Source organism: Ceratotherium simum, chromosome 1 (assembly GCF_057802395.1).
Source record: "Ceratotherium simum simum isolate JZ-2026a chromosome 1, ASM5780239v1, whole genome shotgun sequence".
NCBI lineage: Eukaryota > Metazoa > Chordata > Mammalia > Perissodactyla > Rhinocerotidae > Ceratotherium > Ceratotherium simum.
In genome coordinates, this window is record NC_141900.1 from 96658481 (window position 1) to 96674904 (window position 16424).

A 16424-nucleotide genomic window follows, 5' to 3' on the forward strand; every position below is an offset into this window, starting at 1 on the left:
TAGAGGAAGAATCAAAGGGGGTGCTTCCTCTCGCTCTAACCAGGACTCCTCTTCTGACTTTTCTGAGAAGAATAAAGCAGAGGACTGGAAACACAGCAGAAGAACTACAGTAGGAAGGCAAGAGGCAGAGCACTCTCTGGCCCCTCTCAGCCGAGGGGCGTTGGGTGGGATGAGGTGAAAACCGTGCAAGGACAATGGAGATTTTGTTTCCTCTCTTCTCTATCTCGTGGAGCCCTGAGTCTGCCTCCGATATTCCCTTTTTTTTTTGCTGAGCTGGGCTTGTCCTCTTGGTATCAGAAGATTAAGACTCTGCTACGTGCTTCCCAACCAGGGCTTTCCTGGAAGGAGCAGCCAACTTCCTTTAAGTGAGCCTTGCCTTTGTCCTGAGTTAGCATGTTGACTGTCCCATTCACTAACAGTCAGTCATTCTGAATGCATTGAGGCTACTTGTTGTAGGGCCAGGACTAGGGTGAAGCAAACAAGGCGCCTAGTACACGCAGTGTAAGAAGGCTCTTCTTTTTAAGGCTGGCCCTGCATTTGCATGACCCTGAGAGTGAGTGCCTTCATAAATGTTGCACCCTAGGCACCTCATATATCTCACTCTAGTCCCAGCCTTACCCAGGTGCAAACCATCTTACTGAGTTCTGGGTGTTGAGATATTGGAGAAGTTTCCCTGTGGAGTTTGCCATCCAATCCGGAGCTAATATTTGCATGTCATAAACACTAAAACATATGTACATAACTATTTACATCATATGAAAGAAAGTGAAGTGTGAGGACTAACAAAGAAAAGAAAAGTTTCCTGAAATTCCTGATTTTATACGTGGCTTTTAGATAGAAGGTAGCTTTGGTTGAGGAAGGAAAGATAAAAGAAATCATGTAGGAAGCCAAAAGTGGGTGGAGCAAGCTGTTTAGAAAAAAATAAAATTTTGATGTTTAATTAGAACAAAAATTCCATGGCTGGGATTAACAGAGAAGTGTCTCCTTAATTAATCTTCACACATTTTTGGTACCTATTCTTTGTTCTAGAGCAGAGGTTGGCAAACTACAGCCCATAGCCAAAACTGACTGGCACCTGTATTTATAAATAAAGTTTTATTGGAACACAGCCATGCACATTTGTTTCCTTATTGTCAACAGTAACTGTGCTCACAATACAGCGGAAGAGTTGAGTAGTTTCATCAGAGGTTTTCTGGCCCACAAAGCCTAAAATATTTCCTATCTGGCCCTTTACAAATGAAGTTTGTCACCCTTGTTCTAGAGGATATGCAAACAGTATAAGATCTATTCCACCATCTGGTCATGTGAAAAGGAATAAATTAATTATTCAATATATAGAACACTGTGGAGTATTAAAACATAGTATAGAAATTTAGAGGGAGAAGAGATACAGGTATAATGGTTAAAGGATGGAAGACATCAGGAGTAATATGGGATTGGAAAAGTATCCTCAAAGATATATAGGATGCCAAAAATACATTAGGAAAGTAAAAATACCTCCACTGGTAAAAATTCAAACATTGGAGAAGGGCAAACATTGGAAAATGGAAAGTAAAATTCACCATACTCCCTATCTCCCGATCCTTGGTCCCTCTTCTAAAGCTAACCCTCATTAACAATCTGTTATATATCTTTGCTGATAAATACATAAATGCATATGCATAGATTAGCATATGTGTATTCTTTTTTATTTGCATAAATAGTATCTTACTGTACATACTATCAGACCCCTTGATTAATTCACCTAATAATATATCTTGAAGATCTTTGCATATCAGCACTTGAAGCTCTGCCTCATTCTTTTTAGCAGCAGCATTATATTCTATTTTACAGAATCATTTAGCAAACCACCTCTGTGGGTAGATGTTTAGGATTTAGATTTGTCTGTTTTCTTTTTATAAGTAATATTACCATGCTACAGGAAATATCATTGTACATATATATTGGTATAAGTTTTTGTCAGTTTCCAGGGTGAGGAAAATCCCCTTTCTTCCCTTCTTGTGTTCTTATGGCTGGACTAATAATAAAATTGACACAAGACCGGGTTAACAGGAGAAAAAGCCAGTTTAATACATATGTATTGGAAATCACAGAGAAATGATGCTCGGAGAGTAAACAAAGCAGGCAGTATAGATATCTTTTACAGAAAGAAAGACTAAATTTGTGAGGAATGACAGGACAAAGAGACTTAGATTTGAGGTATGTAATTAGTGAGGAATTTAAGCAGAGTTTAGACTTGAGGCAGTAAATTAGCAAGGTTTATTTCAACAGGCTTCTTGGCCCTGAATTCCCTAGCTGTGGTGATAAGGATGCTGGGAGAGCACCTTTCACATGGAAGATTTATTTCCTGCTTTTAGGGGGAACAGAGACAGGAGGGGCAGAATGCTCTTTTTGCTTCTCAAGTAACTTTAATTCAAAATAATCAATATGCCCTTGTGGGGTGGCCTGTCCTGGGCCCCAACACAGTTGAAATTGCTGGGATAAAGAATTTAAAATTTTAACAGATATTGTCAAATTGCTTTCCAATAAGGTCTTATCAGAACCCAGTCCCGCTGACAGCTTACAGAAGTGCCAGGTAAAGATACTTAATATTCTAAAAGATGAAGAGGAAAGATGTTTTACAGACATTAGCAAAAGCATGGAAAAGGCTTGGACTTGGTAAACAATAATGGAGACTTAGGTTCTCCACTTGGAGCAGATGATTCAAGCAGATCCTATTTCTGAAATGAGTTTCTTTGTTGTCCCATGCGTTGTTATATGCCTACATGAGGCAGGAGTTTATGTATAATTCATATAATTCCTGTTTCTGGAGTTGTTCTAATTTCCATCTCTTCCATTCAACAGAATATTGTTAGCCTAAATTTCCATCTTGTCTATTCAAGAGAGCATATCCAGCGTGTGCTCCACTCCTACCCGTCACCCAGTAGTTATCTGAATTTCCAGCCAGAGAAGATGCTTTAATATGCATAACTATATATAACAAGAATCTTTAATATAAGTTGGCAAAACTTCAGAAACAATTTACATTCCCATCAGCACTTGACGGGAATGTTCATCTCCCTAAATCTTTGTCAGCTTTGACTATTGGGTTTTGGTGTTTTTGATTTTTGTGTTTGTCTTTTTATCATTCTTAAAGGCAGTGTGGTTCCTAATGTTCATCACTGATTTGATTTGCGATTATCTTTGACAGGCCATTTATAATTCTGTGACCTTTCTATTCTCTTGCTAGTTTCCTATTAAGTTATTTAAACTGTTCATACTGATTTTTAAAGGATATTTACATTTTTAAATTAATAACACTTTGCCATATTTGTTGGAAATATTCTTCCACTTTTTATTTTTAATTGTTTATAGTTTTATGTAGAGATTTTAACTTTTATATCATCGAATTAATGTTTTAAGTCACTGGGATGCGTTTGGTGAATAGTCAAATGTCAGGATATAGCTTTTTTCCCCCAAATTGTCAAATTTCCCAATATTTTTGCTTTGCTAAACTTCCATTATCATGTACTGTTATTATATATGCTAGAATTTGTCGGAAATGTTTCTCTTTTCTTTTCTACTTTTGATTTCTTAATCTGCGAATTGTTTATTCTGTCAGTACTGAACATTTTTAATGATTTCGTATTTATAGTACTTACTGCTCGGCCTTTAGTTCCTACTTGTTTTATGAAGTGGCAGGTGCCTTGAGGTTGATTTGCTTCATTTAACTAGAATGGATCTGCTGGACTGAGGCTGGATCTTCATCTGCTCTCTCAGGTTCTCTAAATGAGCTGCAAAATCAGCGGTTTACAGTTCTCTGTGGAGCTCTTTGCCTGTCTCGGTTATGCCTTTGTGATTGAGCATGCTAGGAAGGTTTTTCTGTCCATTCCCCTCTCCTTTCTGTCATGTTGGGCACTGTAGTTTGTAGACTTTATTTGGGAGGGAAGAGGCATGGAAGTATTCTAACATGTCTTATTGATTACCTATTTTTATGAAGATTAAGAGCAGACGATGTGTGTGCGTCAAAGTTTTTATCTACTTTACTTGGGGTCACTTTGTTTGTTGTTTACAGTGTAGAACATATGTTGGGTTTTTAAAACAGTGCTTCTCAATCATAATCAATGCCTGTGTAGCTGCTGAAAATTCCCCTGTACAAAGGCATGTTAGGTTGTCTTTTCTTATTTTAATAGTGCTGATTTTAGATTTTGTCTTATCATCATATCTTTATGGATATTTTACCAGGAATCTGTTAGGCTAGCCTGGGCAGAAACTATTTAAAGGAAAATAAACAAACTTGTAACTTACATGGTATTGAAAATGAAATCATGAGAACATTAAAATCATATCATATTTAGCCATAATGTGTAATAGAATGGAAATATTGAGAGAAATAAAGCATTTGATAGGAAGATAACTTTGACAGTTTTAAATGTATCAAGTTTCACTTGAAAGTAGGGTAATCAATGGAGGAAAATGTCCAGTATGCATAAGATATTGAAGTGAAATGTCATTAGAGATAACATAGTCTAATTTTCTCCAGATATCAGTGAGAAAACTGAAGAAATCCAGAGATATGGGGCTGGGAATTTTTATCAAGTCCTGTAGACTTTGGAGTCCTGAGGCAGGCCTGTGAAGCAGAGTCCACCTCAGGGAAGGCGTACCAGTCACTGTGCTTTCTTCTACCACCTATCCCTACAGTTGTATACTGGTTGAATTTGTATGAGATGAACACCAGGGAACAAAAGTGAAGGAGAGTTATGGTAGCTTTGTTCCTTACCTCTCAAGTAGCGATTCTCAAATGAGGGGATTTTGCCTAGCAGGGGACATCTGGCAAAGTCTGGAGACATTTTTTGTTGTCACAATGTGGTAGGGGGTAGGGGAGATGCTACTGGCATCTAGTGGATAGACACTAGTAAATATCCAAAAAGCACAGGGCAGCCCCACAGGAAAGAATTATCTGGCCCCAAATGTCCATAGTGCTGAAGTTGAGAAGCCCTGCTCTAGGTTGAGAAAATGTGGGAGGATGGTTTCTTAAGCATTGAGGTTTATGGCTCGGGGTGAGAGAGCACTTCTTGTCATACATGAGGCAAGATAAAGATGTTAAACATAAAGGAAGGTGTAGTGAGTTAAAGATAAGAATTTGTAAAGTAAGTCAGCTCACTTAATCATTTCTGTCCAGCAGGAATCAAAGGTATTAGTTAAGTTGGTGGGAATGGGGGTCAGTGAAGGGAGATGGAGACAAAGTGAAAGAGAAGGTCTAAAAATGCCATTGTGGGGAGTGTGTCAGGAGCCAATAAGAAATGGAAAAAAGGATTCCTCAGGCAGTGCTCTCTGACACAGAGATGGGATGTGGAGTGAGGGTAGGGTGAGATCTGTGCTAGGATCTCATATAGTATGTACTGTAAAAACCCGCAAAGACAGGGGATCCTGACATGATGTCATAGCAGCAATGCAAGATTCCACACAGCAGCTGGGTGAATGTGGAAAAGTGTAATAACAGGTGTGTGCTGAAGAATCATGAACAGGCAGCAAGTTTAGAAGAGTGGGCAAGATGTCTGGTAAGCGCCTTGTTCAGAGAGGTGTGTTCTCCTCCTCATCATCTCTTACCTTCTTCTGGCCCACAGGGTGAGGACATTAAAGCAAGCGGAGAGTGGAAGTCCTTGCCAGCCCCTCTTGACCACATTAATCTTCATGTCCGTGGGGGCTACATCCTGCCCTGGCAAGAGCCTGCACAGAACACCTACTTAAGGTGAACGATGGGACCGGGTTTCTCCCTTACACGCCAGTTAGCCCAGATCCTGGTGAAGCCCACCAATTTGTAAGCAGCACCCTCAGGCCCAAAAGCAATTTTACTAAACATTTTTGTTTGTTTCTTTGCTTGTTTGTGTTTCAACCTTTTTCAGACTCTTTGAGCAATTATTAACAATTATTTTACATCTAAACGGGTGAGATGATGGGTCTAATCAGTAACATTTGAAGTGAAAGTCAAACAGGAGCAACCATGATTCATGCTAATTTTAGAAGAATATCTGGCTCTTAATTGACTCTTTGCTAAGAAAACTATTGCTGGAAAAATGTGTAAGCCATGTTGCAACTGACGCCTGAGGCTTAAATTCCTCATAAATAAGATTTAAAAATTCTAGACCTAAGTCTATATAATAATTAATATTAGCTAACATCAAGTGAATGCTTGCTCTGAGCCTAGAACTGTACTAATATGGAGATTTCTATTCAGAAATTATCATTTTTCTTAACAAAAGGAAAAAACAAACCCTATGACGTAAGTACCGCTATCATCCCCATTTCGCAGATGAGCAAAGAGAAGCTTCATGAGGCTATGTGATTGGCTCAGAGGCACACAGTTAGTAAGTAGTTGAGCAGGGACTAAAATCCATGTCTGTCTGATGTCAAACTAAAATTTTTAGAGCCCTGCTCATTTGATTCTCAAAATTCAGTTAAAAACTGAAGAACTTAGGACATTTGCAACAAAACTCACTGTACATGTGTTTAGGAAATCAGGTCATGAAAGAAGAAGGATCATAGCATCAGGATTTTCCTCACGGTGGGGAAAGGAAGGAATTCAATGAGTTTGCTCCTAGGTTCTTGTAGAGCATGTAGAGTTCTGGTAGGCTTGTAGAACCTTAGAGGAAAATTCCTCCTTGATTCACTCATTCATTCATTCCTGACATGAAGACATATAGCTAATGGAGACAGAACTAGAACTAGATCACAAGTCTCTTGAATCCTAGTAGCCAGTCTTTATACCATGAAGCACTTCCTGTATGTTTTTTTGAAAACCCTTGGCTTGTTGTTGTGGCTTGATGTTTAGCTAATGCCTCTCTCCTTCCACACTGCAGCCGTCAGAAGTTCATAGGCTTCAAGGTTGCCTTGGATGACGAGGGGACTGCTGAAGGTTGTCTCTTCTGGGATGATGGAGAAAGCATTGGTGAGTAAGGTTGCCTTGGATTCATGTCAATACCATTGACGTGGTTCCTGGATATTGGCTGCTTTTTTCTTTTCCATGTAAAAACAATTTTGCGTTTTTTAAATATAGCCATTTGTTACCTTTAAGTGTATAATACATATTGTACATGATCCTTATGCTTCACATAAAAGAAGCTTAACTCTGAATCTCTCACCATTATCCAACTATCCCAATCCACTGTGGAAGACAGCAGTATAGAGGCCATAGGGAAAGTTTCTTTGTAGCCAACCAAGACGTACTTTCATATGGTTTATGTTCAAGGGCACATTCCCAAATTACATGGTTTATTGTCCCCGTAAGAGAAGCAATGCCTCTATCAGCCATGCCATTTATTTGGGAGAATTTTCCATTAGGAGTTTACAGAATTGGTAAACTCTCAGGAGGATGGCTCAAGTACCATTAGCTATTTCTAGGCTAGTTGTGTTCAAAGAACTTTCTGCAATGATGGAAATGTTCTATATCTACGTTGTCCAATGTGGTAGCCATTAGGGCGTATGCGGCTATTAAGCACTTGAAATGTGACAAGTGCATCTGAGGAACTGAATTTTTAATTTTATTTAATTGTAATTAATTTAAATTTAAATAGCTACATTTGCTAGTGGCTACTATCTGGGACAGTACAGCTCTAGATGCTAGCCAATGCCTTCTGATTGAATAGTAAGTAAATTAGAAAGAGGCTAGCATACAGTGAAGAGCGAGAAAGCCACAAGGGTAGGGTATAGAGTGGAAACACCTGTAACAATGCTCTGGTTAGTCACCTTTACTAGATACACTGAGCTTCCTATTCTCCTAGGACTTGTGGCAGAAATTAAGGATAAAGGACAAGGATGTCTTTTCTTTGGTTTTCTTTGTTCTCTGGAGATCGCATTTGAAAAATGGCCTAATACTTCTCAAGATAAACCGACCAAAACACCCGTCTTGGTGTTTGTGATGTGGGTGTACACGCATGTATGTGAACATATGTGTGCCTCTAGCAGAAGGAGTCTGGAAATTTGAGGTGACTAGGAAGACATTGGGAGTGACAGACCACAAGGAAGAGAAGTGGACCAGGAGTGGTGTTAGGAAACTACGTTATATGAAGTGACTCTATCAAACAGATGCATCTGTACACACTCATTTCAAACATTTTGTGTAAACCAGGGTTGGGGGCAGAGTCTAACTAATCTCACAAAAATGGAACTCAAGAAGAAAAATAAAATAAAAAACAAAAATCATCCCTACTTTCTCAACCAAGACAAGTAAGCAATTAGAATTCTAGAGCATAGCTCCAGATCACGCTTACCTTGTTGTTTGTTTGCAGATACCTATGGAAAAGGACTCTATTACCTTGCCAACTTTTCTGCCAGCCAGGTGAGTGTGACTGATACTATGAAGGGAGAATAGAGTTCTACTGGCTTAGTAGGTTGCTGGGTATCATGAGGGCATAAAGTACGACCTAGAATTCCCTCACTGCTCATCTTGCTAATTTGCATCCTTCCCTTCCTCTAGACTTCAGATAGAGCTTTAATATGCTCCCAGGAAGTTTTCTGTGATTAAATTCATGCATGTTTCATTCGTAACTTAAACCAGTTCATCAAGGCACAAATGGACACTGTTTCTATGTTATTAGCCCTTGATTCTGGGTTGCCTTGGAATGGTCTGCACATTTTGTGACTTCTCCACGTGTGGAATATAAGGTTCCTGATAGCTGAGACTCTTTGTCTCAGAGTTCAGAGTGATTCTAGAGACCTTGCAGATGCTTAGCCAATGCAAAGTTAGTAATAGTTGGCAATAGGAGATACAGTGCTGAAATCATGGTCTCTACTTTCCATGGACACAAAATGGTGACTTTGAAGTTGTCTTACTTCATGATCTACATTTGTGCCTAAAATGAGGTTGGGGAAAATCTGAATGAATTTTGCTATTTTTTTCCTCTATTTTCTTTTATCTCCAATTGACAGAATACAATGCAGAGTCATGTAATTTTCAACCAATACATCACCGATACAGACCCTTTGAAACTGGGCTACATTGAGATCTGGGGAGTGGACAGTGTCCCCATTTCCAGTGTCAGCATCTCTCTGAGCAGCACAGTTATAACACCCGCCTTCACCTACAACCCTACAACACAGGTTTGTGACCAGTAAAAAGTCCGAATGGTATTTCCCAACCCTGAGATACCCAGTGCAATTCCTGCCTGCTTCCCTTCCAAATGGCTCCCTCTGCTGCAAAGCCCTCCAGGAATCCCTCTGTGTTCAGTGAGTCACCAGTCGACAGCATGGAGATGAAGGGAAGATTCATGGTTTATCATCATTTGGCATTGGGGGTCTGGATCCTCACTTCCCATGTATATCTTCTTGTCTGCAAACCCATATAAAACTTTGTCCTTACTCCTTCACTTCTGCATCAGAGATCTACTTCCCAAACAGCTTGAACAACCATATGTCATCAAATATAAGACACTATCAGTTAAAAGTTGCTTCATTATTTTATGTGCCACTAAGAAAGAGAAAAGGATTACAAAAGTATGATACAATGCTTTCCTATCATTTAAAATTTCAATTTTAAACATATAGAAAGCTTTGCAAAATTTCTTTAGACATAGATTTTTATCATTTAATTATGTTAGTGATAATACAGAGGAAATGTTGGGTGGAGATACATTGAAAAAATCTGCATCAAAATAATTTAGAAAAAGTAAACTCTGAATGTGAAGAAACATTAGAAATACCTGAACCAATTTGTATCCCATATTTTTTATCATTTAAATTTTTATGTAAATATTTCAAAATATTTTTTGTTTAAATCTTTTATTATTTTATTTATTATTATTTAAAAGAAAAATATGTGGCATGAATTGGTTAAGGTATTTCCTCTGTACTGTCAGAGGTGGGGGTGATACTTCATTTCACAGAAATTCTTTCATTATTGTCTATGGGATTTTCTCAAAAGCCAGTAATAGCTTTAGACAAGTTTTCATCGTAGCACTTTCTTAATCTTACTATCAGCCAGGATTCATGTTCTTTTCTAAAATAGTCTGTAAGTGGTTTGCAGTCCATCCATTCATAATACCAGTAATAGCAATGAACTTCACGCATACACAGACAATAACAATTGTTATGAGTGTCGCTTAGTTCACAGTAGTTCTAAGGCTGAGGATTGCAAGACACATCCTGATTTCATGCATATTAAGTATGTGAAAAATCTGCGTCTTGGAATTAATGCAGTGTAGTGGTTCCAACACTTATCCTCATGGTAAATGGGATCTTTCCTTGTGGGCTTACTTGCTTTTCCCTGAACTATTTTTCTTTCATAATCCTTCCTTATTATAAGGCCTAAGACAAAAGTTTTCCTTCAGTTTTGTATTTTTTGTTTCCTCATATTTGTGGTTTTCTTGTCAACCAACTTCCCCAACTTTATCAAGAGCTTGTAAAGGACTTCGCCCAATTTTGTTGCTGACCAATCTATGGACTGACACACAAGCTAACTACTGCACATGTGGTGAAACTTCATGGAAAGTATTTGCCTAGAAGAAAGCTGAATTATTGAACTCTTACTGGGCAGTCATCAAGGTGCTCTGAGGGAACAGAAGGAGGAAATAAAAGGAGGGCTCTGGGGGCTGGAAATGAGGACATTTTCTCCAACTTGTCTGTGCAATTGTCTCTCTGCAGTCGTTGCATATTGCATTATTTAGGGCCCTGTTGTCTTTGTATTCTAATGAATTAAGAAACACCTTTCTCACCTGAATACTTGAGGGCAGTCTGACAGCAAGGCAATGAATTGTGAAAGTATCAGAGTGTCTGATTGTTTGAGTGCAGGAAATTTCAGTCACCAAATGCCCAATACTTTTCCTTTGGTTCCCAACAGGTGTTAAACATCGATGTGACCAGCAGAAACGTCAGCCTACATAATTTCATTTCGCTGACATGGGGCAGCACTCTGTGAAGTTTTAGAGCAAGATCCTAACTATCAATGGCTTTGAAACTACTTTTACTTCATGCTCATAAAATTACTGTGTGTTGCTAATTGGTTCAAGTCCAGTATGGTTAAAATATTTCATTAATTTTGTTATATGTTTTTTCTGTGTCTTAGCCCTATGAGATAGGCAGCAGGGAGGTGTGGAAAATCTATGGGTTACCTTAATGTCTCTGTGTGATTAGCATGGTACTGATGACTCATCATACAACATTTGCTGAAAATGCATCAGGTCCATGATGAAGTGTGTGTGCATGTGCATGTGGGTGTAATCAGGGATTGGGCCCCACTGTTGGTAAATACACAAGAAAAAGCTTGCCAGGACAGTTCCAAGCTCTGGAGCTAACCAGCCCCTCAAGCAAGTATCCAGAAAGAATATCAGCTCGTTGGTTGTAGGGAAAGGTGAACAATATGCTGAGAGCATGATGTAAGGGGAAGGAAAGGCAAACACAGACAAGATGAGAGGAAACGGACGATGAGGATAAAAGTGATAATGACAAGTAAGAGACAACGTGAAAATATCATGAGTAGTAGCCTCATGGGGAGGAGAAGGGAAGAGCCAACTCACTTGAAAGTAAGAGGAGGGGTTGCAGAAATGCTTAGCGTGTGGGAATGGGGGGAGGATGAGATTTAAGCAGGTAAAACTGAAGGAAGGAGTTTGAATATAAAAATATAACTTCTTTTTGCAGTGGTGTGTTTTGAAATGTGTCAGTTTTATTTTTCTACTCTACCTAATGTACATAACCACAGTTCACACAAATGCATGAAATTTATAAGCCAGAGAAAAATAAAACAAGCAAATTTATCAGTGATTTTGAATCTTGTGATATTTTGGCTCTCCCTTTGGGATGAAGGCTGCTTTTTGTTCAGCAAACCTTTGTAAGCTGGTCTTGTTCTCTTTGGCATCAGAGTCCCTGCAGTCTAAACCACCAATGGAATGATCAGGTTTATGACTGTCCGCCCTTTCCTTACACCTCTGGCGGGTTAGGTTTGTGGAAGTGTGTACTTAGATTGTTGATGTTTTAATCATCATAGCAGTTGCTTCATTCGGTAAAATACCATCTGGCAAAAATAGAATTTGCAGCACTGTTGTTTAAAACACTGGATGGTGGGGCCGGCCCCGTGGCGTAGTGGTTGAGTGCACGTGCTCCACTGCTGGCGGCCTGGGTTCAGATCTCGGGCGCGCACCCACGCAGCGCTTGTGAGGCTATGCTGTGGCAGCGTCCCATATGAAGTGCAGGAAGATCAGCATGGATGTTAGCCCAGGGCCAGTCTTCCTCAGCAAAAAAGAGGAGGATTGGCATGGATGTTAGCTCAGGGCTGATCTTCCTCAGCAAAAAAGAGGAGGATTGGCATGGATGTTAGCTCAGGGCTGATCTTCCTCACAAATAAATAAATAAATAAATAAATAAAATAAAACAAAACACTGATGGTTAAAATTGTGGATAAAGAAATTATATATTAATGTTAAACAAGGATATTTACTTTTAGTATTACTTGAAAATGAGTGTGTTAGAAATGCATGTGTTTACTTCCGTATGTCTTTTTCTTTTTTTTAATACCAGGAAACCAGACTCTGCTTGTGTACTCATGTGTCAGCCACGTAAGGCTAGACAAACAACATTGTTAAATTGGGTTAATGTTCTAACTATCAAAATAAGGGGCTTTTGGATGAGGGCCTGAGCTAACTATGCAACTAGTGAAACATGGAAAAGTAATCGTGGAATCCCTTGATCAAAGAGATAGAAAGCTTGTCAGCTTTCCTCTAATCAACCCAGGAAGGCTACCAGGAGGCAAGCATTATTTATATATTTGAGAAATATTTTATCATCAAAGACATATTGGTGGAAATTGGCTCTGGCTGCCACAAAGTGGTCAAGGAGAGGCTTTTGTTATTAGAGAATCCTGATCGCCAAGGCCCTGAGTGAGGCGTGAAGGAGTTTGCAGTGTTTGTAGTGTCATGGACCCCAGAGACAGCCTGGTGGACTTAGGGAACCCCGCCCCCCAAAAATGATGTTCTTAAATGCATAAAGTACAGGGCATACTATTTAAAAGTAATTTTCTATTATATACGAAAATACACTTATCCAAATATTAAAAAATGTAATAGAGTAATACATGAGGTGGTTTTTAGTTATCATATTAAATAACAATATCTATCAGTGGGACTGATAATGTCATAATTTCAATGTGATGATATTGATAAACAACATTTTGAGATGTCTATTGCAATTTCATAATGTGATATGAAAATATCTGATTCTATTTTTTAAAAACTCATGTGTATTGCTAAAACAACTGTGCTCTGTTATCTACATTCGTAATTCAAAGAAATGCTAAATTTCAGTTAGAAATGAGTGAAAAATGATGATTTTTCCCATCTATATTCACAGATTCCCCACGTTATACCCCTTGGAGGTCTGAGGACCCCAGTTCAAGAACTCCTAGGTGAAGGCATGTCTGCTTCCCAGACTTCAGTTTAGCAATTCAGACCCTATGTAGCTGTGACAGTTGCAGAACTTCCCAAGCCTCAGTCTGTCACCTGTCTCTTGAATTCGTTCCTCCTTTTTGCTTTTAAGCAGCCAGTTCCATATGGACATGAAGACTGTTAGTTTAGAATTAAAAAGATTCTTAGCAGCTCTGGGAAAATGGGTCAGTGGAGGAGTTGGGTCTGTGGCTCTCTTAGTTTCTCTCTCTGGAGCAGAGCTGTCCATCTCTAAGTGTATGGTTGCATCCTGCCTCGCCCCATCACAGGTGTTAGGTCTACTGGTCAGGGCATTTTATGCAGCTTTTGTTTGAGTGAGAAAAACTCAGACGCAATCCTTAGCGTCAGGAGATTTTGTCAAGTCACATTGTCTCTCTGGGATCATGTTTCCTCATTTGCAAAATGCTGGATTTCGCAGACTAAAGCTGTGATTTCCAAACTACGGAGGTGTGCAGAGCCCCAGAAATCTTTGTTGCTCTCTAGGAGTGGGGAGAAAGTGGATTGGCAGGGTTTGGAGCACCACACCCTGGCTTCAGTCATTCACTTATTTACATACTGGAATTCTATTTGAATAAAGGATTTATATATATATATATACACACACACACGTATATATATATACATCCTCATATACACTACATATATTATATATATGTAAAAAGTTTAAAAATCAGTGCACTAGATCAGCAATCTTCAAGTGTTTTGGTCCCAGGACCTCTTTACACTCTTGAAAATTACTGAGGATACCAAGAGTTTTTGTTTATGGGGTTATATTCATGGATATTTATCACATTAAAAATTAAAATAGCTATACTTTCCAAAAGAAAAAAGTTAGTCAGAAGAGTTACATTATTTTACATTTTTTGCAAATCTCTTTAAAATCTGGCTTAATAGAAGAAAACCTGAATCCTCATATCTGCTTCTACATTCAATCTTTTGTGATACTTCCTGTTATGTAGCCTCTGGAAAACTCCACTGTACACTCATAAGAGAAAGAGACTTAGAAAGGTAAATACCTTCTTAATGTTTTTATGAAAATAATTTTACTTCACAAACCTCCTGAAAAGGTCTCAAGGATGTCCCAGAGGTTGGTCTCCAGCACGCTTTGAGAACCACTGCTCTGGAGCCATATCCATTTGTGGCTATACCAGAGCAGCCCCTGCAACATGGACCTACATTTATAACTCCTGTCCAGCTATTAGAGAAAAGGCTGGTGTCCTTTTGACATATTCTGTCTTCTCCAGATCATATAATCCACTTTATTTCTTCATAGGTGTGCCAAAATAAAAAATAACAATCCCAAACCCTTTCACTTAAAGAGGAAGAAATTCATCCCTTTTCTTATTAAAAGCATCCTTGTCATAACATTAATTATCATAGGTGCCTATAAAGACAAGGTCATGTTGGCCTTGGCAGATATGGTCCAGGTGTCACCAACATTCCCTTCTTGTCATTGAAGCAACATCATTGAGAGTTTTGCATCTGGCCTTGGAGGGTGGTGCTCTGAAAGTTAAGGGTCATATATATTGTTGGTTTCTGACCTAATGAATCCAACCATTTACTTACTTTGATTACTTTTTGAGTTCTGCCAGTAGCTAACTTCACCATGCCTTCTAATAAACTACTGGAAGACACTGGGTCACATGCTTGTCTCTTTTAAAATGTCTCTGTTACTTTTTCATTAGCCAACACAAGCATGTGACCAATGTCTTCCAATTGCTAGTTAGCAAGAGGGGATGGCATAGTTAGCTATTTTCTGCACTGTAGGAAGGTTATAGCTGGGATTGTCGGTTAGCATTGCATTGTGAATGATGTCACAAATGAGCACGGGATGCGGAGAGTTAAGAGCAAAGTATCCCACAAAGAATAGAAAGATTTTGTGTAACAAAAATCTGCTTTCTTGATCTTCTGCCAAGATATCGTCCCAATTTGAAATGAGATCCAGGTACATTTTCCCTCTAACAAAGATTCTCTTGTACTAGAGCAAAAGATAAGTTGGATGTCATTCCAGAAGTTCATAAGGGCAGAAACCAAGTTTCTGTGTGTGTGTGTGTGTGTGTGTGTGTGTGTGCGTGCATACTTGCCATACACTGAGCATTTGAAGCAAACATGGACTACTGTGGGTACTATATTACTTATGGATCTTAGATGACATCAAAAGATGGCATATCCATATACATTGCTATATGTAGAATATGCATTATCCTGTGTATACTATATATCCTCATATACTATATTCCCTCATGTAAATGTAAATGTTGCTACCACTTTGGAAAACAGTTCTGCAGTTCTTCAAAAAGTTAAAGGCAGAGTTAGCATGTGATCAAGAAATTCCATTCCTGGGTATATTCCCAATTGAAAATAGATGTCCACACCAAACCTTGCACATGGATGTTCATAGCAGCATTGCTCATAATAGCCTAAAAGTGGAAACAACCCACAGGTACACCAACTGATGAATGGATGAGCAAAATGTGATATATCAATGTAATGAATATGAGCCAGCCATAAACAAGAGTAAAGAATAAAACCATAATATTGAATAAAGTACTGATACCTGCAGGTGCCTGATAACTGCAACAACATGGATGAACCTTGAAAACATAATGTCAAGTGAAAAAAGCCAGACACAAATGGGCACACATTGTCATATTGTATAATTCTATTTACACAAAATGTTCAGAATAAGCAAATCCATAAAGACAGAAAATAGATTAGTGGTTGCAGGGATGGAAGAGGGGGAATGAGAAATGAGCACTAGTGAGTCATGGCTTAATAGTTAATGATTAATGATCTAATGATTAATGACCTAATATGGCTTCTTTCTGGGATGATGAAAATGTTCTGGAATTAGATAGTGATGATGGTTGCACAACTAAAAGCCACTGAATTGAACACTTTGAAAGGGTGAATGTCATCATATGCAAATTATATTTCAATAAAAAAAACACTTAAGCTAGCTTAAGAAGAAAAGAATATTTTAAAAGATATTAGTGACTCATTGAAACTCCAGGAAGA

General features: G+C 38.6%; 1 protein-coding gene across 3 annotated transcripts in view; it reads left to right on the forward strand.

The window, feature by feature from the left end:
- The window catches only part of MGAM (maltase-glucoamylase), a 91832-nt gene extending 80106 nt beyond the window's left edge, over positions 1-11726 (forward strand). The window contains exons 45-49 of one of the 3 annotated variants that reach the window (XM_087431896.1): positions 5607-5731; positions 6840-6928; positions 8268-8317; positions 8908-9078; positions 10371-11726. In XM_087431896.1, coding sequence (XP_087288022.1) covers positions 5607-5731; positions 6840-6928; positions 8268-8317; positions 8908-9078; positions 10371-10379 — 444 coding nt within the window. In that variant the 3' untranslated portion in view covers positions 10380-11726. Of the gene's footprint in view, positions 1-5606; positions 5801-6839; positions 6929-8267; positions 8318-8907; positions 9079-10370 lie in introns of those variants that run through there. The other 2 variants (XM_087431887.1, XR_015552438.1) reach the window with 2 other exon arrangements.
- Positions 11727-16424: the final 4698 nt, after the last annotated feature.